Here is a 25,477-nt window from a genome sequence, read left to right on the forward strand (position 1 = left end):
ACCACAGCAAAATATTACAGAACACAGTTCAAAAGTGAACATTTAGGGCTTTATTCAAATGAGCAGTTCAAGTAATATATGTGGGCTGGTTTTTGTTTTCCCCAATCACTTCATTTCAAATCTCCTCATGTACTTCACGCATAACCAAATCTCGCATTTTTCCACTGCACTAAATCCTGCTCCGCTTCACGCCGCGGCTCAGGCACTGCTGGATTCCTGAGCGCCTTGTGATGCGAACAGCCTTTGGTTCCAACAAACGAACACCGAGCAAGGGGGAAGATCAACAGTTTTCACCGCAACCAGAGCTGAGTGTTGCTTCTGAAAGGGAAAGAGTTTGAGCTCCCTGTGACTTGATGGCAGAAAAGGAAGAAATTCCCACTTCATGACCGACTCAAGGTCAGCTCTTGCTTCCATGGATATTGTTACAGTGAGAACGGGATCAGACTGTCCTCATGGGATCACGGCAAGTGCCTGCAAGTCTCGGTTTCTTCCTACTGACCAGAGAGCAGGACTCACGGAAGGGCGCAGGGGGACGGGGCTGGAGACACGACACACACAATGCCGCGGGAACCCGGCCCTGAGCAAGGCTGCCCTGCTCCTCCGTGAAGAATTCACAGTGTGAATGCTTGTCCACCCACACCGACGGATGGAAAGAAACTCAACACACACACAGTGTGAAGGAATTACTTCTGTATTCGGTGTGATCATCCAAGAAGAAAAATCAAGATCAAGGAATAAGGGGGGGCGGTACAGGTTAAATCCACTGGGGATGACGGAATATTCATTTTGCAGAGGATCTGGAGGAGATTAGGAAAAGACATTTTAACATCCCTGCACAAGCTCCTTGCTGCCTTGCTCTTCCGTCTGGCCCATCACACCTGCTGTGTGCGACGCCGCGGCTACAGCAGACAGCGCTTCCCTGTCCAGGAGGATGAGAGCCACGTCCCCCAGAGCCTCATCTACGTATCTCTTAAACCCCTCCAGGGATGGTGACTCCACCACTGCCCTGGGCAGCCTGTTCCAATGCTTCACAACCCTCTCCATGAAGAAATTTTTCCTAGAATCCATTCTGAATCTGCACTGGTGCAACCTGAGGCCGTTTCCTCTCATTCTAAATCCTCCAGGATTTTGTTTCCAGCACCATCCTCCAGCATGACACACGTTTTGCCTCTGAGGTGCCCCCCCGTGCCCCAGGAGGCAGCGCTTTTCCCCCCGCTCCCCAGCACGAGTGAGGATGCGGCAGAGCCCGGCAGCTTCCACGGTCTCCATGGTTTCCCGTCTCTTCAGAAACAGATCAACTCGCATCATCTTTGTTTGAACGTGTCTCTCGGCTTTACTGTAAGATACGGTGCAATGTGTGCTGCGCCGACCAGCGCTGCTGCACACAAAGGAAACAGAATCACAGAATCTGACCAATTCGAGTGAAACATTTCAGTCATCAATAAAATTGAAGGACAGACAACACAGAGAGCAGCGAATAAAATGAAACCACTAATTGCTTTGATTTTTCTGGCACTGAAAATTCCTTCCCCAACAGTGTCTGGCAACAGACTCAGCCACCCTGTACTTTAAAGGCTCCTGCTGGATGGGCAGAAGGATAATTATTTACTTGCTCCATATGATCACTGTTGCTCCATGTTGGTTTGAGGTCAAAATGCTTACAGGATTCAATGTACACAGAGATGCAAAGAGGGTATTTCATCTATAGCGGCTGCTCTTATCTCAACTGGCATTCGGACATTTCTGTTTCTCCTGAGCTGTGTCCCATTGCCTGACTTGGCAGTGCTGTTGTCCTGAGCTGTGCGAAGGCAGCAAACACCACAGCTCTTTACACCAGACTACGCCACTATTTCACTTTTACATAGAAATTTTTACTGTGCAATAGTTAAAACACATTTTTACAAATGTTATCTTTTTTGGAGGGGTTGATTTTACCGTACCTCAAATTGCAGAAAACAATCAGGCAGAAAAATATACTCTGTTTTCATTTTCTGGAAAAATGCTCACATGAATGATTTTACATTAAACAGAGCCCTAAATGTTATGCTTTTGATGTTGATAAAACCCCAAAGCTGTTATGCAGTGTAACCAATGTTATTCTTAGGAAGAAGAGCAAAGGAACCAAACACCTCAAAACCACATCAGAAGGACACAGCGAACCTGTGTTTCTCTGGCCAGTTTGGCCATACCTTGTCTTTCACAGCAGTAACTGGAATTGTTGCTACCCCACAACAAAAAATACGTCCTGGACACAGGCTGTTTTAAATATGTTCTCCCAATTGCAATAGTATCAGATGGCAGTAATTTTGGACCAGATTTTGATCCCCTTATTCATGCTGGCAAGCGGTTGCCTCCACAAATAGAACCACTGACTCCCACATTAGTAACTGATTGTCAGTGTGAGTAAAAAGATCACAGTCCTTTACTCCACTTTCATATTGAGGCCGTACCAGGAGCAAAAAAAATGTATTTCTTTTCTAACAAATCTATTAACTTTTCAAAGACGCAGGAAAATCCTCCACCTCCTGAAAGGCAATGACATGCATCCCTACGCAAAGAGAACGCCTCATTTCCCAACACCATGTCTGGACTGTGACTAAAATAATGAATACCAAAAGAAACTACTTTCCTCATGGCCTGAGTGCTGACCTTAATATTCCAATGCTCTCAAATAGGGCAGGGACTACGGCGGCTTTCAAATGTCATTAGATGGGTATTCAGAGAGCAAAAGTAAAAAGCAGCTTAGGTGTTCAGTTATAAAGATTCACAGCTGTGCCAGCCAAGAACCAAACACACAAGTCACCGGAGATTTAAATGTGCAGTGTAAATCTGCTGCCGTGAATTCATTGACTTATCAGCTGATTTTGTATGACAGAAAGTAAATAACACAGAGCCACGAACACCTTTCCACTGGAATATTCTGTTTTTCTGGTACTTTGAGAAAGCCAAAACAATTTAGTATTTAACAGCAGAGGACTGTCATGGGAGGGTTCTGTAACTCTTGACTTGAGCAAACTCTGGGATGGGCTGTCTTAGCTAATATATTATTGGTTAATTAACATTAGATAATAAAAAGCTGACATTCAGCCGTTGCATCTTTCCGAGGAAGGAATCAGCCAAAGAGCAGCAGTGAGGGAAAGCTTGAGAAACAGGTAATGCAGGTGGCGTCTCTTCTGCTGAGAGTGCCTGTAGCCCTTAAGAATAGCTGAGGGATGGAGATAAGAAAATCAAGCAGCTTTGTCAACCCTGGGGATAAAAAACCCCAAAAGTCGAGCCCTTCAACAGTATGAAATTGGCTGAAAAAAACAAAGCATAGCTTCAGAAGTACTTTTATTTGCTCTGGGTTTTGAGTCTTTAGGAAGCCATCACTTCACATTTTTAAGCTTTCCTCTACCCCCTGGAGGTGAGAAATTTAATTAAAAAATATAGGTGAGGCTGCTCCTGCAATCATTTGACTTCAGCTTTTAACCCTTCAGGAAGATCCCCATAATGCTGAGGGTGTGATTAAAAGGCAAGGTTCTCTGGTCTGAAGAGGGGAGCATCCAGGATAATGCAGTCCAGGCATTATAAAACAACCTCATTATTATTACTATTATTGAGAGAAAAGCTGCTTGTGTCCAAGGGCGTGGGCTGGAGGAGCTCAACGCCCTCTCACGACTCCCAGTCTGGATGTCCAGCAGGCCAGCCAGCCCTATACCCAGCTCAGCCCAGCCACGCTGTGGGAATGCCTGTTTAACACAACTTAAAAAAAAAACCTGATTACTCTTTCCCTGAGTGCCTTGTGTCTGCTGAAGACAGACTTTCTACAAAGACACCTGCTCTGGCTTTAAGGATGCCAGGAGATGGAGTGTCCTCTCCTGGTCCTAAAAGAGAATAGCACTACTGACAAAATCTAAAAAGAAACAATGAAGAGGATTTACGTGTGAAATGCTGATTCTGCAGCAGAAATGCCCCAAGTGAAATATCTGGATCAGGATGTGAATTTTTCCAAACCTACCAGTGCTTTTATCTCAAGCTGCCCTTAAAACAGCCTCACCATCCCTCTTTAGTACACGCTAATAAAACTCCACCTTTCCCATAAGGTTAAAAGAATCCAAGGTCTAGTTAAAGACTGGTTGTTCAAGTGTGAGGTCAAGCCTGAGTGCTGGGGTTGCAGAAGCCCAACTCAGCGTTTGGTCCCTACATGGAGAACGCGCCTGAAGTTCAGAGACATATCCCCTGTCACTGCTCTCCTGAACCTCTTGCCACCTCAGATGGCCCTTATGGCCAGTTTTCTCACTCAAATACCTATTTGAAGATAGGAAAGTGTCACGGGTTTGCTGGCCAGAACGAGGGCAACACGTGCACTGTGCTCTCACCCCGCTGCTCAGCCCCAGCCTCCCAGGGTCTGTGGGTGAGGTGCTGGGAAGGCACGGCCGGGCCGCGTCCCCTGCGCCAGGGGCTCGGGCCAGCTGCTCGTCTGGAGCGAAGGCGACAGGGTCAGGGCTTTTTATCCGCCTGACCCCACGAGCCACATACCAAAGTCTTTATAAGGCGAAGAGCCACAAAACACACTGAACCACAGAGAGACACGGTGACAGGAAGCTCTGGGGACAGTCTTTGAGCGGGAGATGACAGCAGCTCCCCAGAGGTTGTGTTTTGTGAAAGGGCTGAGGCCAAGCATGCAGCTGGGTGCTGAGGCACCCCAGCAATGTCAGCCGAGAGCCTGAGCTGGCCGGCTTCCCCTCGCACCTGGGCATTCGTGTCACTCAGCAGCCCCTGTGACAGCCCGGCCTGGCTGCTGCCGCGGGGCAGAGCCTTGGCATGGGAACCGCGCAAGAACCGGTCCTGAGCTGGGGCTGTAACGCTGGAGCAGGGAGGTTCGTGCTGCTCCAAAGGCACAGAAATAGTCGTAGTTGTTAAAGGTGGCAGATGATTAACCAATTCCATTGACAGTCCCTCCACCAAGCAGCCTTCCTTTCTGTAGTTGTGCTCACCACAAAGTAATATTAACACAACCGACACAAACGTACAAGGAGCAGACTGTGTATCCCCTCCTTGGAAGGTCACAACCCAAGCAGGATCTGCCCTAAGCCCTGCAGTATGTGGAGTCTGTAAAGTGCACGTGAACCCTCACAAACTCCAAAGTGGCAGTGAACAAATTTTAAAGAACTGTGAAAGGATAAGCAGGCTCCCACTGTTTAGTGAGGCAAAATGCATCATGCAATCTGATTCTGCTCTCACATCAATTTTGTATCATTCCAGCTCATGGTTTTCAGTAGTTCCTCTCAGCTGACATCTGTGCAAGTGCTGGAACGAAAATAACACTTATAGTATCTTTTCTCATTCAGTCGTTTCGCTAGAACAAAATTTGTACCAGTGCAGGGACCAGTCCCACGTTTCTGTCCTAGACGTCTTCTGAGCACTGAAATGCAACGTAAAACGACGGCACGTGGTGCGCACAGGTCCCTGCAGTGCAACGCCCTCCACCCCCTGCTCCAAAGCCCCCCGTAGCAAACTGCCTGGGAAGTGAATGATATGAACAGATTACCCCTTCACTGGTTTTCTGCAAATCTGAAGAAGTGTTTCTTGTGTCATTGCCTGCGTCCCCAGCATCAGAGCTGCTCTTATTTTCTTCCTCTTTGCAGTCCTTATCATCTTCATCTCCAGGAGATTTCCGTGACTGCTTGGAGGATTTCTAAAGTGATCAACAACAAAGTTAAAAAGTCAAAACTGAGCTTCAGTCATAGAAAAACACCTTTGAAATGTATGTGGAATGCTCTCTGATCGTGTGGTTCCATGTTCAAAGTGAACATTGGGGAGGATATGTGGGGTAAAAAGTATTTTTCAGGTGAAGTGGTTGGAATTACTGCCATCGGTGAAGCCAAAGGAGAAATTCTGTGTTCAGCACAGGTTGGCAGCACAGTTGACTGTAAGACAGACACAGTAATAGGAGATGGGTATTAGTGTTGGGTCACCTGTAGGTTTTGCTAGTTAATGAAACAGATGGTGCCAGCTTGACAAAAGTTTTGATTAAACACAGAGATGTAAAATGAGAATAACATTAGCAGAGCTGCTTTCCATACTTTTTTTAGTGCTGTCAGCTTTAATATATTAACATTAAAGCCATGTGGAACCAATACATCTTTTCTGCTCCCTTTATATTATGCAATTCTACTGTACAAAAGGATAAATTGTGGCATTAAGCCACCATTTTCCTAATCCTCTGTTTGCTCAGAGTCTTCTGGAAAGAAGATGGTAGACCAGACCTGAATTTCTAATGTAAAACACACAAAGGGGGTGAAATTACTTAATATATTTTGTTCAGTGGATGAACCACAAAACCTCCCGCTCTCCCCCAAACAGAGCCTGGATCAGATTGTTTGCTTGCTTCTTTCCATTTCATTTAGTTGTCACTTTCAGAGAAGAATAACATGAATGTGAATGAACATGACTCTTCCACACTTTCCACAATCTTTTAAACAAAGGACAGACCTGGAGGCAAACACAGAGCCGGAGGAAGGGACTGTAACATCACTCCCTTTCACCCGGGGGACAAGTGAGAAGCGTATCTGAACCCGAAGCTGTCGCGACGCAGGTGATTATGTTCACCAGCCATTATGTCTGAGATACATTACTCTTAGCTTCCTCATCTACCTTGTCACTTAGACGTAACAGGTCAGGTAGGTACTACAATGTAGGTCTTTTATCTACAAATTAAGTGCCCTACTCCTTGCTTAATGAATTAAATTCTTCCACCCTCCTTCCCATTCTGTCTCCTGTACTTCAGTATTTTACACTCAGCTACAAGAGGAGCAGCTGAGCACATCTGATCGTACCGTACCTTCTGGCACGGCATCTGGGGCACCCACACTGGAGATGGGAAGGTGAAGCTTCAATTCTCCCAGACAGGAACCAAACCTGAACTCACGTCTCCCAGGGAGTACACTCCTAAGGCTTTCTTTTTTCTCTTCATGGGGAAATACTTTAGATGATCAAACCCATCAATCCACCTTTGCATGGTTTTCCTGTCCAGCCCTTCTACTCTTTCCCATACTTTCACTCCTCGAAGTGCAGGCACTGGAACAGGACAGTGGTGGAACTGCTGTCTCACAAGGCTGTCTCCAAAAGGCAGAGCACATCCCTTTGCCTGCTTCAACACCATCGCTATGGTACTGCGATTAAAATGTTAATACTAAAGAAGGAAGAACAGATTGCAGACAGTATTCTAATTACAAATGAATGTGGGTAACAATGGAAAAACTCAGAAGGTAACCTTTGAAGTGTAGGATTTTTTCCGTTTTGAGCCTGCTTTTTCATTCTTTCTTTTTCCTTTTCCATCCTCTTCTACCCGATCACCTTCCTCCTCACTGCTGGCATCTGCTGTATTTCCTCCTTCTCCTTCAGTTTCTGATGAGCTCTGTTGCTGAATTGCCTTTAAAATAACAATAACAATAACAACATAAACACAAAAATCTCACTAAAATCTACCACTTAATTTTTGTTCTATTTTGAAGATAGAAATACTGGTAACAGCTTACACTTTAATCATTATAGTAAGGAAGAGCTCAGGTTATTCTTGCAATTATGAAGAAAAAGGGCTGCAAAGGCAATTTCCTCAGTCACCGCTTGACAACAGTTATCAGATGAGGATTCTGGGATAGTGTGTTCTGAAGGGTTTACACAGAAAGATAAGATCCCATAACAAAAAATGTGTTTGCCGGAGAACTAAGGGTTACTCAGTGAAGAGACCTGGCATGTTCTACTTTGGGCAAAACTATGGAAAGCTTTAGATTTTGGCTGCAGTAGGAGAGTCGTACTCAAGAGAGAAAATGGCTGTTACAAACCACCCGAAGGGCAAGATCTCCGTGTTGGGGAAAAGCAAATGCTGACCAGAGGCTGTGAGCTCTCTGACAGTCCATCTCCCCCAGACTATTCACCAGGTTTTTTTAAATCCTCAAGGATATGCAAAACATCTGTAGGGCTGAAAATATGAAACAGGAACTGAGAGGGGCAGCAGCTTGTCTGCAGGTGGTCTGCATTGCTGGTTTGTAAGGTTTTGTGCTAATAATGTAATAGGTGTTTGCCTTCTCTTGGAGGTGATTTCTGCCTTCAAAGGACCACATTTTCTTAATGAGAAAAGTTCCTTGGTTTTATACAACCCCCAGCTACTCTTCTCCCCCTCCAGCTCCACTGATTTTTGCTCGGACATCCAACAGGGAGAGCTGTTGTACAGCAGCTACCGCCTCGGAACTGCGGCTGAAACCTCCACCTTCTCACCCCGCGCAGCTTTGGCAGCGGTGTCCTACGTGTTATACGTTACCAATGTAAAAATCAAAAGTGCAGTGACCTTAGGGTCCGTGTAAAATACACTGAACCTGATATAAAAATAAACAACAGAAAGAAGAAGTCAGAAATTATTCATGTTTATACTAGAGTAAATAAAACCTTCCATTTTTAATTCAGCTAAATCTGCTGCAGAATTTTCCACTTCACCACCCTAGAATATCACAGAGAGCAATGGGCTCCACAGTATGATTAAAATTCAATTTGTCACGGAGTGCAAGACCACGGTTGTCTTTACATTACACAATTACAAAAGCTGTGAAACTTTCTACCTCCACCAAAATGAGGACCTGCCACATCACTCACACAATATTTACACTGACAAGAAGTCTTCAAAGAAGAAAACAAGAAAGACAAGGAGGAATAGAAGTGAAAGTCATTTACCTGATATCCAGTAAACTTTACTCCAGGGTTGTTTTCTATTTCCCACAGGCCTTCATTAAATCCTTTTCGCTTGTTCGACTTCCCAAACTTATCTTTATATTCTTTATATGGGAAAAGGTCTTTGGGCCCCAGGAATGCACTGCATTTTAACACAGGTAACATTCAAAAACGGACTTCAATTCCTCCTCTTAAAAAAACCCCAAAACATTAACAGTGCAAATGTTTTCCCACCATTTGTTTTTCAGCGGGTTTTTTTGTTGTTTATTTATTTATTTAACAGACTAGCTTTGAGTTACTGCTGCTGAGTCTGATTTAAAGGATTGTCTCACCATTCTGATGTTTGATGTTGCAAAATCATGCTGGGTCTCTCTAGAAACAACTAAAATGAGTTTCATTTATTGTATTAACCACTGCTGGGAACTGGGACTTAGTTTACGAACAGGATTATATGACGTATTTGCTTGCGATAGCAAGGGACTAAACTTCCAACCCTATGTGTTACAAAGCCAGAACGGCCTAAAAATACCATTTAAAAAAGTCAAAATGTAAGGAGTGCCTAGAACCCATGAGCCCAAACTTATCCCTTGAACTACTGGACAGAAAAAGCAGTTTCTTATTATCTATACTGCCAGTAAGCTTGGGAGCTTTTCTGTTGGAATAAGCCCCCCACATGCTAGATTCTGTGCAAACACAATAACTATGTTCCTTTCCCAAAAATCTTATAATTTCATATAAGACAAGAAACAATGGGTGAATATAGGCAGATGAGTAATACAAGGAAACAATGAGACACACAGGGTGCTTGTGGCCAAACTGTTTTTCAGACAGCACAGCAAAGGAGGGATTTTGTGCTCTGCTGCTGCATAAGTCAGCTATGCACTGGGCCAACTAATTTCAGGCACAGGCAGCACAATACAGGGAAAAATAATTTTTTTATTTTATTTTTTTTTTTAAATAAAGAAGACTGGTGATTTATCCTGCTCGTCCTACATAATTCACAGTGAAATTCTAACTTACATAAAACTGAAGAAAGCATAATTTCCTTTTCATTGTTCATCTCTATCCAGTATGTTTGCTGTGCTCTGTATCATGGTACTGGGATGGCTCATTGTAAGTTAAATTGAAAACAGTGAGGCAAAAAAATACTTCATTCCCACTTGGAAGATTCTGTGTCACCAAGGACCAGAGCTGAGCAAGTCACAGTGTCCTTACTATAATCACTGTCCTACTTTCCTGATGATCTTTGCAATTAACATTAACTCTATGGTCTCCATTACCACGGGATCTTGGAGCTCTCCCGTTTCCAACACATTTATTCTTGTAACGTCCCCACAAGGGTGGGAAGTTGCCCATTTTTGCAGACAGGCTTCCGAGGCGCAGAGATCTGCTCAAGGTCAAACTCAACCTGAGAGCAGAGTCCAGAGGAAAACCCAACTCTCTTCAGGCTCAGTCTAATATCTTAATCACAGGATCACATTTCTTCTTGCTGTAAACATTATTTCAGATTAATGCCTGATTTATGCCATGATTCTTCCAAGCATTTATGAATGTGCAGTTTCATTCACTTAAATCATCCCAGTGGCCAAGAAGTTTACCAGTACAGAGCCAACTGGTGGCTGAAGGCATCGGATGACAAGTCTCCAGGGAAAGAGCTTCCTTTTAACTACCCAGGAGCCAGAGCAGTATCCACACTCAGTTGTCTCACGGAGAAATATCTCAATTATATAATTATAAAGCCAAGAATGCTTTTCTACCTGAAAGCCAGGGACTTCCAAGCTAACAGATGCCTCGTTAATATTAAAGGCTACAATAGAGCAGGGGATCAGAATACATTATTTTATCTACGCTTTTGCTAATGCTAGATGTCTTCTTGTTGCCAAAAATACATAACACAGTTCTAACACAAATAACAAAGGAAAACTGTATGGAACTTACCATGAGCTACCTTAATTTAGCTCGACAGTAATGTAAGGAAGCGTTTCTACAGCCTTTTATGTATAGTAAACACTGAAAAATTGGCTACATCTCTGTTTGAAACAGGTTCATTGGCACGAGGAGAGTGTAACAGTTTCCACTGCTCTGCTATAAAAATAAGGAGCTCCAATCTACAGTTCATTTTTAACAGTGATGTTTTTTAAATTATTAAGGTAGTAACTACAAACTGTTTTCCTGTTTCAAATGTTACAGTCAGATCACGGGCTAACAAAATAATTAAAGAGATTAACAGTTTGGGATTCATTCATTTCAGAATAAAAGTGGCCAGAGTTTTTTTCTCAAAAAAAGTTTCCATTTAAAAAAAAATTACATTTTGGTTTCTGATTTTAAAGCATCATAACTTTATTCTTTTTAGATTATTTAGTGACAGTAGCAGTGGATCACAATATGTCAAAACATTAGGTTGTTTCATTACAGCGATAGGAAGAAATATTTTAACTAAAGAGAGGCTATTTTGATCTTCATTAAGCAGAAACTGCCTTTGAAGATTTTTAAATTAAAATGTGATGTATGAGCTACGGGGCTTACTATGTTCTGGAATGATGCTAAAATTCAAAAAGAAACAATACATTTTAAATAAAGCTTCAAACATCTAAAATGGAATTTTAAAAGTCATCGGAATTTCATTTTTTAATTTTTCCATGTTTTAAGGAATTCTAGAAACATGTTCCTTGCAAGTGGGGAAGGAAAAGTTGTAAACATTTCATGCAAAATGGAAACTATTTTTTTTTTTAAACTACCTCAGATATAGCTTAAAATAGAGTCATGCACATTATTATTTTGAAACTCTGTACTTCGTAGCAATTACTACAAGACATAACTTACCCTTTCTGTTCTGATTCCTTTCTTTCCCTATGAGCTCAGCCAGCTCAGTTCCTCTGGCACTTCTGAGAGCCCCGTCTACCATACCCCCAGCGCAAATCTCCCAGGAATGCATACATTTGAAAGTTATGTGAGGACTGCGTGAGACTCTGGGGTCTGCTTCCTTTCATTTCTCAAACTACCAACTGAGTTCTCACACAGGACACGAACCCAAACGTGTCTGAGTTTCTGCTGCCTGATCTCTGCTATCATGTACATCCAAGTAAAAATTTTTGCCCCTGCATCTGAGTTCAGACCACCCTTTAATAAATTTATACCAATACTTTTCTTTACGGGAAATGCAGGCACTGGTTATTATTTATGCTTAGACCATGGTTTACCATCCAGGCAGCAGCGTTCCCACCTACTTCCATGTGTTCATACAAATGAGTGGGGCTCATAAGACCTATCTCTAGGCTCCCAATGGCTTCAGCCAGGATTTGTTCCAATAGAATCAGCGGAGATGACATTAGCTGCTGTGAAGGATGACATTTTCAAAAGAAAATATTACATTCGTTCACTTACGTTTCATGAGTCCCGAAAAAGAAGATGGGGTATTTATTTGCTGGAGGCTTCACGGCTCCTTCAGGGAGTTCATCAATCTGTGAGACAGAAATGGAGAAAGGATTATTCCCAAATGTGGTGTCCTTCATCCAAGCATCCCCACTAAGCCCTGGAAGTGCTAGTGCAGGTATCCCGCAGCCCTCGGAGGTCCCGCTGTGTGCTGGGCTGGGGAAGGGAAGACAGCTGCTGATTTTTCAGGCAGGCAGGTCATACAAGGTCAGCATATGACAGGAACACTACAGGGAGACGGCAGAAGACCAAGGAGCAGACTAAAAGTTTTACTGATTTCGTGGGCATAATAATACACTAAGGCAATAAAATCGAGGCTGCTTAATTTAAGTGCTAACTTCGGATGCTGCCTCATCGAAGTTACCAAAGCCCAGAGGGCTCCCGTCCATCTCACACAGCCACCTAAACAACCTCTGCAACAAATGGGGAACAGATGGGATCTCCGAGACTCTGCAGACGGAACACTGGACAATTTCCCATCAGTGCTTGCTGGTGGTGACGGTGGTACCCAGGGTAAAATGCACACCAGGGAGGAGGGCCTGAGACTCTCCTTCCCCTGCAGCATTCTAATAACTGGGTTTGGTCACTGTTCCTCTCTGTACTCTGTCTCTTCTTTCACATTTTATTCCTGGCCTCATATTTCTCAAGATACAGCTGCAGAGCAGCTAAGGGAGGGATGGTCAGGGTCTTCTCCTCACATACGGCCAGGACCGGGACAAACCCCTCAGGCTGAGCAGTGCTGAGACCCCATCTTCTGACGTCTGAGAGCGGTGGTCGCTAGGCAGGACGTTAGGACTTAGTCTTGTCCAATATCTAATTTTTCAGTCCTCTGCAACACAAATAACAGAGTCCAGGTGCCTACCCACATAAACCAGAAACACGGCACGGCTTTAAATAAGATCTAAGTGCCTGCCTTCCCAGCAATGGCACTTCTGGGCATACATGGGCGTCTATAATTAAGTGTCCAGAGAAGTCTCTGGCTAAGGAGAGGGAGGTAATGAATCTAGATATCTATAGGGCAACACAGAAAGCAGGTGAATGGCTTGCTGCCTGGGTCTTGGGCAACTCAGTCTTAACATCAACATATTGAATCTGCCAAAAGTCACTGGAACTGAGAGCAAAGCGCTGACATACCAGTGCTACACCAAATCTCCTCCTCAGCAGAGCCCGAGGACAGAACCTGCATGTTTTCACTCAGGAGGCCAGGCCCACATGTGCTTTCCTTCTCTTTTCCTGCCAAAGGACCCAAAACGCTGAATTCTTGTTGATTAATAAACACCAGATTGTTTTCAAAGGACGTTCTCTTTCACTGTAAAGCATCTGCTGGCTACATAGCTCTCAAAGGAGTACGAGCTTTTAGAAGAATTCAAGTCCTTTTGGTCTTTCTGCAAGGACACCTGTTGGGGACAGAGAAACCAGAGCCACATGTGGAGCTGCAACATCACAGGACTCCTCCCTGCAAAAGAAAGGGATGCCCATCTTTTGGGCTCACGTGGAGCGTTTTCTGAAGCTACACCACAATCAGGGGACGTCAGAGCACTTCCCAACCACTCCCTGACACAGGGCTGGGGATGGTGGGGCTCTGGCACGCTGGGCCACGTGTCACCGTGCACTCACTGCCCAGCATGGTCTGCAGGGGACAATTCGTGATGGTCAGAGGTGTCACAGCATTTGTGGGCACAGCAATTACACAACTTCTTTTACTTAAGAAAGCTAAAAAATTGATAAATGAGAATCTATTATTTAAATGCGCACAGAAGGAAGACACACTGGTAGAAGACGGAAGCGTGCATTCACTTAGCTCAGCTGTGTGTAAGAAGGAACTGAAACGACTTGACAGGCTGTTTGGTGTCCTCTTCATCATCAGGAGTACATAAAGACTGCCAAAGATATTTTTTCAGAACTCATTATTTTCTGACATTAACTATATAAGTAGGTGCCCGTAATGTGGTTATTTGCTCACTAATTCATGATTTACACACAGGTACTAGACTATAACAGTGATAAAAGGACTGCAAGGGCAAAACACCGCAACTCACTTTACAAACTGATAGCAAGTGAGGCAGATAGTATGTCCCATTCTGTAACACATTGTATGTCTTCTTAAAGATGGAAGTATCTATGTGTCAGACCAAAAAAGGCCATGCTGGCAGTTTACCAAGTACGAGGGTAATACACCTCAACTGTCTGGATGCCATAGCCATTTTCCTCCTTACTACAACAACGAAGACGTCCAGAGAGATACTAGACCCCAGAAAAATGTGAACTCCCGCAACTGAGATGAACAACGTCCGCTGGGATTTGAGTGCAAATCTCATTTGGCTGCTTGAAACACGGCACCAGCTCTGTGCTGTGTTACAGAACAGTGCAGTCCAGTTACTGTCTCAGCCCTTTAAGAATTTCTCATGAAATACAGCAAACAGCTGTAAATGATCAGTAAAGCGGAGGAATGAAGACATGCTTAGTAGGGAATGCTGATCCGAAGGGAATGGGGATCTTACATCACACAACGTGCTATGCTCCAAAGCAGTGCGGATCTTCTCCTAAGCAACATCCTAAGTGGAGTTAAGCCTCTTGTATTCCCAGCACCTTATACTGTTAGGTAAGGAGAGACACCGAATCGACAAAGGACAGCACACACGTCTGTCATGCAGCTCACCTGCTCCTCATTTCGTGGCATATTTCTTTATCCATCCGAGTATCCCCTCTGACTATGTATCATCACAGGAAACCATAAAAAAGCTTTTCATAGCTTTTGAAAGTTGGCATACACATACAAACACATGCAGTATAAATCTGCACTAAACAGCTCAAGGATAGACTGTTAATGCTCCCACTCTAACATTTCACTGCGCAGCTGAGGTCAAGACTTTTCCTGCCTTTGCTGATTTTCCCGTGAGCTCCTCAGCTCTCAGGCTTATGTCCCTAGTACTGTAATGAGGTTGAATATGAAGTGACAGTGCTATCTTACAGCCATTTAACTCCACAGCAAAAACTCCAGCTCCAGGGAATTCAGTGAAGGAGAAGAACCTCTCTGCCATTAGGGAAGATCTCTTCCCTTTTTACCTGCTTCACATGAATCCCTGCATTAGAGACAGTGAGAAGAGAGCTTTGCGCAGTCCGTCCATTCCCAGCAAAACCACCTTAATCCTCTGTGAATGCCAAGCCCCTAAGAGCTTATTTAGCTGCAGAACAACCCCAGCCCTCCTTGAGGATTGCTGCTGTTTTGTGGTAACAGAAAGTAAGCCATGCAAGCAACCATACTGCAGCCCTCTGCTGCTGCACTCAGTCACAATTTACTCCCATTCGACAAGATGTTTTGGTTAAATATGCGGAAGATTTGAGTTTGATATTTTTCCCCATATCAGCAAGATCAAAGACAGAGAGAGAGGGAGGGAGGGAGAGCGAGCAAGCGCGTGAGCACACGAGTGAGGAAAGCATCACTGCTTCGAACCAGAACAAAAGAGATAAGTGCACCCATACTAGGACACAGTGTTGTAGTCACAGAAACCTCACTAATGACTGAAGCATCTGTCTATCAGAGAGTCAGACTGCGACTGCATTTTGCTCCTGGAAGGAAACAAACAGATTCTAAAGTGCCTGTTATAACCTGCAATCAAACAGGAGATTCATCCCCTCCTGAACCAGAGCAGACAGTGGGCTGGAGCTTGCTGCGCAGAAATCAGTGAGAGCGCTGCGTGGCGTGCAAATCTGATACGTGCATCAGCAACATCATGGGCAGCCGCTTCAATTACGGCTAAAATTAAAGCAGGTGGCTTCGGGTTTCGAGTTTTATCCCCTTTGCTCCCGTTGCTGTCATATGCTTAACGAATAACAACTGCTTTCTTTTTGCACAACCTCAGCAGAGCTGCGCTTCCCAGCATTTGTTTGCCAACCAAGCAGCAGAGCTTTAAAGACCTAACTGTGTTGTTTGGTTTTTTTTTTCCCACTAAACAAACGCCAGGTTTCTAGGGTCAGGAACACTGAACAGAAAATTCAGCCTGGACCCCTCAAACCAGAGCAGGGCTTTATCAAATGGTGTTGCTAGGGACTAGCAATGTGCAAGCAAGAAACCTGTCTCCTTACATTGTAGTTTACAGGCTGGGATGTATATGCAGCCCGAATATTTTGCTCTCTGTGACGAGTAATTGCTGACTTCTCAGGTAGCATTTCCAAGCAGTTTTCACAGGCTGGGTTTGGCAGTACTCACTGAAACCCCTTCCTCCCAGTTGCCATGAGGTCAGGGACCCGGGGAGAGAGGCTCTGGCTGGGTGGGTTGGACTGGAGCTGCGGAGCTGCAGTCCTGCCAGAAGGACAGAGCAGAGCTGCCCACCAAGAACAAGAGCGGCTCCCGGCAGCACAAACTATCCCCATCCCTGCTTGTGGAATAATGCAGCATATTCCAGGCAGGCGGTGGAGCTCCCTGGGAGGGCTGGTGCGGAACCAGAAGAAGCTGCACCCCCGCCTGGGTGTTCTGCTCCGCAGAGCTCTACAATGCATCCCCTGCAAAATGGGAAACATGTCTCTCCGAGACACAGAGAACGGCAAGCTTTGTCTCTCCGCTTGCCTGCGTACAGCAGCTGTCTGCGGAGGCTGACGCTGCTGCAGCAGTGAGGGAAGAGGCGGCTCTGCCCACGGAGGCGGAAGGGCATCCAGATGCGTCTGCCTCCCCTGGCAGGGACGGCAGGTGTCACGTCGTGTGGCTATCACAAAATCTCTGTGCTGTGGATAAGCTGCTGTTCAGTAGCAGGAATTCCAGGCTGTCAGAGTGGCTTTTGAACCAGACCCTGTTCCATTATGTTACAACAGAATTTAACGCTGAAAAAAAAAAAAAAGAGGCATTGTGCAAAAATACCTGTCAAGTCCACATGTAGAGACAACAAAGCTTTACTTGAGCATACAGAGATGCTGATGTGGGCACTGAAACCACAAGAACAAGTCCTTTTATTTTGCAAAAAGAGGGAATTAAAACTGCAGAGCAGTAATCGCTGATTGTTTTGACATACTATAAATGCCTTTGATTGGCAAAACACACAGAAGCACTGCAGAGATCAGTATCTCCCACTGAAATCCCCGGAGTCGCTGCACAGCAGTTGAGCAAAGGCCTATAGTATTTTTGCTGGAAAGTGGTTGAAGTTGCTTATTATTGCCCAACACATGCAAGCAGCTTGATCTTTTGCAGTTGGCTTAGTAGCAGAACTCTAGATGGATAAAAGCAATACTCTTCAAAATCCATTATTAAAATAGGATATTTTGCTTTTCTACAATGTTTTTATTCAGATGGATTTAATATGCTTTCTAATAGCTAATGCTACTGGGAGTCAGCAGTATGGCAGTATCTCTTCTAAACCATTATTTAAAATACTGTTCTGTAAAATGTACAATATTAATTTTTTTCCCCCCAGAGGATCCTAAAATGTAAAAAAAAAAAAAGAAAAAAAAAAAATCCAACCTCCTCCAAGCTAGAAACTGTGACTCAGACTCTATAGTACTTAAATTGAACAGCAATCCAACTAAAGCTGATTGGAGACTGTAGAATTTTTCTTTCATTTATCAGGGCTACATGATATTTGAAGCAGAGCACAACTCCTTCCCCGATGTACATCACATACTAGAACTCCTAGTGTGAAATGCTGGCATATGCACTTTTTCACCCATTAAAAAAGATAACCCTGTGAAGGGCGAGGCTAGAAGCAGAATCCAACTTAATAAGGTGGAATTGCACAGCTACAAAAGGAAAAAAAAATTTAAAAGTCTCTGGGCATGGAAGAGTGCCACCAGCAAAAACAAAAAGCAAAACAAGATTAAAAACAGCAGAGCATACTTTTGAGCACTGCTGAAAAGGGCTGAAGGGTATCCTGCAGACAGCCAGAAATGACAATATAAAGACATCAATCCTCCTTTTTTTCTGTGCATGCTCAGGACCTCAACGAGATAGAAGACAATGAAGGGTTAGTTGGAGTCCAAACAATGCTGGCAGGCAGTGTCTCACTAGGAAAGATCAGCAGTCTTGCAGCTGAGTTCAGCCCCTTTACATCCCTAATTAGCAGCATATTTTTAAGACAGAAACTTGAAATACAGTTTCTGCCGAGCTGCTTTAATCTTCAATATGAAAATGGGGCCAAAGCTTAGTTCTGCATGACTGGTATCTATATGCATGACTTTGTAGATAACAGATCTATCCATGTGATTCAAGTCCCCCGTGAGCTTTCGCGGCTGGTGGGCAGCAGACAGTCCGAGGAGGACACAAAGCCCAGTCCTGGCTCTGCCACCGGCCTCTGGGGTGACCTTGGCCACATCGCTGCATCTCCTGCCAGCTCACTTTTACAAACGGGGACTACGGAACTGTTCTCCTCACAAAGCACTTGAAGTCCACTGCTAAAATTTTAGGCATTGCTAATAACAAATACTTGCAGCTCTGTCAGAGGAGGATTTCAGGTTACCAAACTGTAATCCTCCCAGTGAGCACACCCCAAAGGTAAACTGCTGCAAGAATGCTCTGTTTTCTCCAAACAAAGTGTTTCCCTGCCACTGTGAGCAAAGCAATGGTGCTACCACTAGGACTTCTTTTCCCTAAGGAAAGGGTGTGACCATGCTGTTTTCAGTCTGACTGTTACCTGCAATAACTCAGGGACACATCAGACGGTTTTGACAAACCAGAAAAAAGGAGAAAGGCCAAAGGGATATTAAGTTTCCCCATATTTTGTGATTAATAGGCTGTCTATCAGCAGAGGGACTGACAGTCCATATGCTGAGACAGTTTGCAGTGTGGGCTCCACAAAAACATCAGACAACGGGGAATCCACATACAAGGAAGCCAGAGAAATAGAAACTTTTTAAGTTCCATGGTTCACAAAATTACTTTTTATTTGTGGATGGGTGGGGAGAGGTTGTTCATTTTCAACAAACATTGCCAGCTCTCAGGCATTTTGTGTTTACTTTTCTTTCCTTTAAGCGTAGTGAAACTCGATTCTCCTTTCTCTGAATTATTCCTGAGATATCAAAATATTGCTTGCGATGTACACCTACCTGAGCAAACCATAGTGAACCCACCAACACCAAATGAAACCTGATGACAAAATCTGGTTATCCTACTTTATCATCTTACTACAAATATTTTTGTCTTGAAATATAAAAGTGTGTAAGAAATGCACATACGAAAATGCCTTTGGAAGCCATACGGCAACTAAAACTAATTAACCAGTCAAGACATCAACAAATGAGAAATTTTAGGGACTGCACATTCACAAACACCATATTTCTCTCCTGCCACTCTCTTCTCACAAGTCAAAGGGACATGAAAAGTCATACCATCTTCCTCCCCAAGTGCTCAGATAAACCCTGCCACCTTCTATATCACATCTGCTAGAAAGAGTGGATGAATGGTGTAAGGACTCGTTAGACTGAGGAATAGTTTTTGGCCTTCCAGTATTTACACTAGAATTTTACTATTTAATTGATTTTGTTTGAAGGAAGAATGTTATATTCATGAGATAGGATTTTTTTGTCCAGTCAACCTGATCAAAACCTTTTCAATCGGATGCAGCCTGCCCAGAGTGTTGACATTCGGTCAAATACACACAACCAAATTTTATACTCAAGGCTCATCTGTTCTCCATATCCAAAGCTCCATATTCCACTGTTAAAGCTTTTATTAAAAGAAGTGTTGCTAGTCCTTATATTGGCAAGCTTAAAGCAAAAAGGTAAGCAAATTTCTGTAAGATTGCAATCTCCTAGACTTGGCTGACTTAATTTACTATTTCTTTTCCAATGTAATTCACTTCCTCTAAAAGTCAGTTAAAAAAATTGGATTGGCACAGTATTTCCAGGCTGAAGAATACTGAGCGTCCCTGTGCAATATTTGGTCCAGCTTCCCACAAAGTACACAAAACCCTCTTGATACTACAGCTTGTGGCTAAAGTTGTTTTGAGCAAGGAAATGTGATCGATGGAGACTGCAGGTCCCAGAACACAAGCCTCCAGTTTGTGTCAGGGTGAACACAAACATACTGGAGACAAAGAAGGGAACAATCTGCTGCGCTCATTGCAGCCCGCAGGCTCCTGCTAGGGAGGATTCGAGCTTGACACTCCAGAGGTTGCAACAATCATCTGGGCCTTTGGGTACAGAAAACCCTCCTGCTTGTCTCCTCTGTGACCTGTTTTGTTACCATCAGCTGCAGCTAAGGAGTATAATATCAGGGGACTGAAATGCTCTTTGTCACTAAACAAGTGCCAGCATTAAAAAATGCTTACTGTTACACGGGAAAAGAACACAAAATCTTTGTCCTTTAAAAGCACAGAAAATTTTTAGTGTACTGCAACCCTCAGAGGTTTGAGTGAAGCAGCAGAGATGACTACATGAGTGTCCTGATCATGAGTGCTCCAAAGGAATGGATTTTGGGGCTATGGGATGAGTATGATCACCAAGCACCACTGGCACACAGGCTGACTATCTTGTTGCAATGCAAATAACACGTACGACAACAACATGTACGCAGCCTGGGGAGAACGAGAAGCAATGAAACCTAATTGCAAAGCCAATGAAATGGAGTACTACGCAACCATTTTTCAGAGGCAGGTTTTCCTGTTTACTCTGCTGACAAACTGCAGAAGAGTTCAGCATCTGTAGGAAGCCCAGGGTTGCTATAAACCCACCCACTGGCTGTAAATAATCGTCTCCATTACTCCTGCAGCCTTAGCCACCATCTATGGTACAAAACAATTAAATCGGCAGATTATTTTTCTAAAACGGAACTCTTGCCTGTGTTGATTGGGTCACTAAACCCATGGAATGATGAGACTCGTGGAGTCACAGTGGTCTATGCGCAGCACTTGGACCCAACTTTGGTATTTTTACTGGGTTTGCTTTCAATCTCTGCTCAGATTTTCAGGAGCTGTCATTACAATGTCAAATACCTTCTTTGCAAAGTCCCTCAGTCTACGTTAAACTCTTAGGAATTTTAATCTGTCTGCCCAAAGAGAGTCAGGAATTAGTTTTTCCAAGCCAAGTCATACTCCTCCCCACCTGCCTGTCTTTCTGCTTCCAAAACCTCAAAATGAGAGTTTTCACTTAGATTTGACCAAAAACGTAATGTTGCTTAAATTTACATAGTCTCTAAAAGGTTATCAATGTTATTTACCAAAATGAACATTTCCCTCAAAAAATAAAATTAAAAAAAATCTCAAGCAGCAATGTACAGGAATTGAACTCTTTACACAAAAATATTCAAAACACTCCATTATGTACATGCAGACCTATGAAATGAAATCCTAACTACTAAACAATGTTAGAAAAAAAATTCTCAAATGAAATAATAAAAACATGTAAGATAAAGAGATGTACTTTTAGAGCTGGAAGTGGCATTAATGTCAGAGACAAGATGAACATATCAATATGGTAGTGACCAGACTTGCTAGGGTGGCATGCCCATTATTCTAAAAAACATATTTTACATCACAAACACTAAATATTACTTTCGAGCACATGAGTACTGTCTTTTGATTTACATGCATTAATCGTGGGTTTGAAGTTGCCTACATGTTTATATACTTCTAGGATTAAGAGTTACTTTATAACATCTTTTCTATCCAATAAGTTAACCTGAATATGTGTACAAGGTTATGTGTAAGTATCTTGTGTTACTTTCAAATAACCTCACAGCACATGGCATTTCCATGAACTTGAGTCATCTACAAAACCGAGTGACGCAGCTGCAGTCACAATCCAGAAGTCACAAAGTTTACTCTAGAATCTGCTTTCTTCCAAAAGCCGCTGATTTTCTCTAACTTGCCTTCTCTGAACAAGACCAAGGGCTTCTGGGCATTGCTTTCTCTCATTTCTATATCAGACTTGGAGAGGTAATCAGAAGATTAAATTTAAAGGAACGATGATTTTGAAAGGATACACACTGTCAAGGGACAAATGACATGTGTGGAACAGTAATAAGCTGTTTTCCTGCATACATTAAATTCTTAAAACACTACTTCTGAATCAGGAATGGAATCCATACTAAGCATGGGAGCTTAGCACTCTCCCTTGGCAGCTCAGTACAAACCCATGTTTTAAACCAGGTTACCATTTTGTTTTAAAAAGCAGCTCTAAAGAAACAGCATATTATCCTGATTCATATTGTGCAAGTAACTGGGAAAAGGCAATTACACATAAAAGAGAACTTGGTTGAGGAGACACGTATCTGGAACTAGGCAGGACTTTAGGGAACACTGCACATACACATTTATCCTGGGATCCAGAGAAAGTGTTTATATACACCTCATACAAATCAACAAAATCCAACCAAAAGCCTTTCAGTCAGTATTCAAAATTTTAATTCTAAGTGTCACTTGCCTTTAATTTTAATGCACTGGTGATGACACATGATGTGTCCAAACCATGCTCCACAACCCAAGAGTTTTCGCTCACCCTGCTTTTAATTGTCAAGATCCCCAAGTCAGCCTCGCACGTAGCACTCCTGGTGGCGTCCTTTGCAATAAACCTGCCTTGGAGACGACCCCGACACCCCTATTTTCACACCAGGCCAACTGCATTGATAACATTTGACAAACAAGTAAACTAACACCTTCATGGAGCAGCAAACGTTTCAGAAAAAGTATAAGCTTCTCCTTAAAAAATGGTTCCCCTTGCTCCCACATCTGCTGAAGAAGCTGGCGTTTCTTCTTAGCATATTGCCACTAAAATCTTAATTATTATGGGCTTCTAGAAACTTACCAGCTAGATGCTTGATCCTGCAAGCACAGCTGGGTGGACAGTTTGGCTGCATAAACAAAGCCTTTGTCTTTGTATGATCAGATCCCATCCAGCACAATAACATGGCAACTACATACACAGGTGAATCCATTCATTTGTAGGGCAGGAGATGGCATAAAACATGTTCCAAAAAATAAGGAGAAAGCATTCACAGCATTTTAATACTGAAGAGCCCTGTCTGACAAATGTGTCTTCTCTAATCTGTTTTCATCTTTTAACAAGGAATTGTCATTTTACCAATTCAAGGAACCTGCTCATAAAACTGACCCACGCCGTTAACAATAAGGAGTTTCAAAGCAAAGCCATTCAAACAAGTGCATATTAACAGACAGAACAAGCTTATTACTGGTGATATATCATTGCAGATGCTATTAATAAAATTCTAACCACAAGGCTTCATGCTACCTTCTTCTAAAAGCTGTGATAGAAATACTGGGACAAAGAAAAATAAAGTTTGCACAGCAGGAAGATTTTGAAAAAGAACCATGATAAACAGCAGCAAAAAGAAGTACCTGAAAATGTTAACATATGTGAGTCACCTGATCCCGATGCCATATGAAAAGAATTATCTGTTGAGTTTGCTGCAGCACTAACATCTTTCCAAAGCCCTGGTATTTGGAGAGGCACTGCAGTAAGGAATGCCATCTTTTTTTTTTTCTTTTTTTCAGATGAACGTCTGCCTTCTCCCGTAGGCTGTGGTCCTACTTTTTGTTTCTACAGGCATGGCAGCACACGTAAGCAGTTTTATTGAAATCAAGGAATCTTTATGCAGTCAAATTCATTCACTGCCTTTGGGACATGGTCTTCAGAGAGCAAACTAATGGGACAGGTATCATCTCCTTCCTGCCATTCCATACCAACCAGGACAGCGAGCAGCCTCCAGCCCCATAGCGGATCTGCACAGAGCTACACGTGAAATCCCGAGCCCACGCCGGCTGGAGAATAACAAAACACGGTGGTAACAGCACACTGCTAAGAACCCAGGAACCTCAATTCTGCAAACACTTCTACGTGTTTCAACCTGAATGAACGCTACCTAATTGGATTCCAGATAACGGTATCTGAAGGAATCCTTACCGAAACACAAATTTACACTGGCTCTGATGGAAACAACGACATCCGGGCTGAAAACCAACTAGCATCTAATTAGTTTAAGAAAAAGATGACAAAAGATGCCACTACAGTAGGGCAGAGTGCCTGGCATGAGATGCTTTGCTTAGGTGCATTGCTTGCCAGAGTCTGCCTCACCACTTTCTTCTGTGTTCTGGAAGAGGCATCTGGCACAGTAAGCTTGGAACCTTTGCAAATATTAAGACGAAGATAGTCTTTTATGCCTGTATGTATGTATGTATAAACATGGAGTCACTCCACTAAACCCCGTGATGGTAAAACAAATGTGACAACTGACTCACAGAGACCTAGGTCTGTGAGAAATAAGAACCGCAAGTAAACTGAAATTTGGTTTGCAAAAGGAAAAAGCTAACGCATCTGGTAAAAGGGATCGGCAACGTAAGAGAGAGAAAACTGGAAGCGGCAATACTGTAGGAAGGCAATAGTGGACCACAAGTTACATTTGAACAACCAATGTGCTGCAAAGGTCAAGGCGATATCCAGAAACCTCCATATGCAAACACACATCCTGCCAGAGAGCTGGCAGATAACCCTCACATGCTGTGACCGCACCCAGGAAAATTATTTTGGCCCTGTGCAGGACATCACCATATGGGCTAGTAACAAGTTGAAGGAAGCTAAAGAAAAATACACACAATATTTATGTCAATCCACACACCAGAAAGTAATCAGTGGGGCTGGAGGGATTGATTTACATACAGTGACGAACAATAAATTGTATTCGAGGGAAGGAAGGCCATGAATGACCAGCCTCACTTCTATATGGGGTGCAAATCACGGCCCTCCATGCCCACTGGCTCTGCAGCCCCCTTGGCTGTTGTGACTGGTGGTCTCTGCACAAGCAGCAGGAAAGAGGACGGGAAAACTCCTCGAGAGAAGGAAGGACACAAACCACCCTCTGAGGCACAGTTCTCTGCTTTCTGGCACCACCTTATGCTGCTTTGTCAGGATGGCCAACATATGGCACATGCTGGTCTAAACGCCACTCAGACAGGGCTTCCCTCTCTCCCTTCCATCCACAGCTCCCGCAATGGGAACATACGGATACGCGCCACAGAAAAGGGGAACCCTAAGTGCCCTACATCTAAAGTTTTCCCAAAAGATATGTAGAGGAAGAGCTGGAGGAACTGCCGCCCAGTTACCATCAATAGGTTAGGGATGAGGGTAACAGCCAGGGAACAGAAACCAGGATTCTGGTTTTATTCAGATGGAGGAGATTCCAGCTGAGGAAGATAGCCCGCCCTCCAGGAATTAAGAGAAGGGGTTCACAGTATCCCCTTCATGGAGGGTTGAACACTGTAAGATGTAAGATTTGTGGAGCTGAAGAAAAAGTAACAAAAAAGAGCTGCTTGTACCCAATGACTTTCTATGCAAAACGCATAAACATATCAAGGGAAGGACAGTAACTCCAGAATTGTTCTTTGCAACTATAGCATTTGCTCAT

At 43.5% G+C, this 25,477-nt stretch overlaps 2 protein-coding genes across 3 annotated transcripts in view; one reads left to right on the forward strand and one right to left on the reverse strand.

Moving 5' to 3' along the window:
* TM6SF1 (transmembrane 6 superfamily member 1) overlaps positions 1 to 1,504 on the forward strand; it is a 25,018-nt gene extending 23,514 nt beyond the window's left edge. The window contains exon 10 of the mRNA XM_065641330.1: positions 203 to 1,504. Within this exon, the coding sequence (XP_065497402.1) occupies positions 203 to 220 (18 nt within the window). The 3' untranslated portion in view covers positions 221 to 1,504. The remainder of the gene's footprint in view (positions 1 to 202) is intronic.
* The window catches only part of HDGFL3 (HDGF like 3), a 37,568-nt gene that overhangs the window by 2,711 nt on the left and 9,380 nt on the right, over positions 1 to 25,477 (reverse strand). Inside the window, exons 2-6 of one of the 2 annotated variants that reach the window (XM_065641332.1) lie at positions 12,091 to 12,167; positions 8,710 to 8,848; positions 7,256 to 7,414; positions 5,531 to 5,677; positions 936 to 5,289 (exon numbers count right to left, since the gene is read on the reverse strand). In XM_065641332.1, coding sequence (XP_065497404.1) covers positions 5,236 to 5,289; positions 5,531 to 5,677; positions 7,256 to 7,414; positions 8,710 to 8,848; positions 12,091 to 12,167 — 576 coding nt within the window. In that variant the 3' untranslated portion in view covers positions 936 to 5,235. Of the gene's footprint in view, positions 1 to 935; positions 5,290 to 5,530; positions 5,678 to 7,255; positions 7,415 to 8,709; positions 8,849 to 12,090; positions 12,168 to 25,477 lie in introns of those variants that run through there. The other variant, XM_065641333.1, reaches the window with a different exon arrangement.

Source organism: Caloenas nicobarica, chromosome 10 (genome assembly GCF_036013445.1).
Source record: "Caloenas nicobarica isolate bCalNic1 chromosome 10, bCalNic1.hap1, whole genome shotgun sequence".
Taxonomy (NCBI): Eukaryota; Metazoa; Chordata; class Aves; order Columbiformes; family Columbidae; genus Caloenas; species Caloenas nicobarica.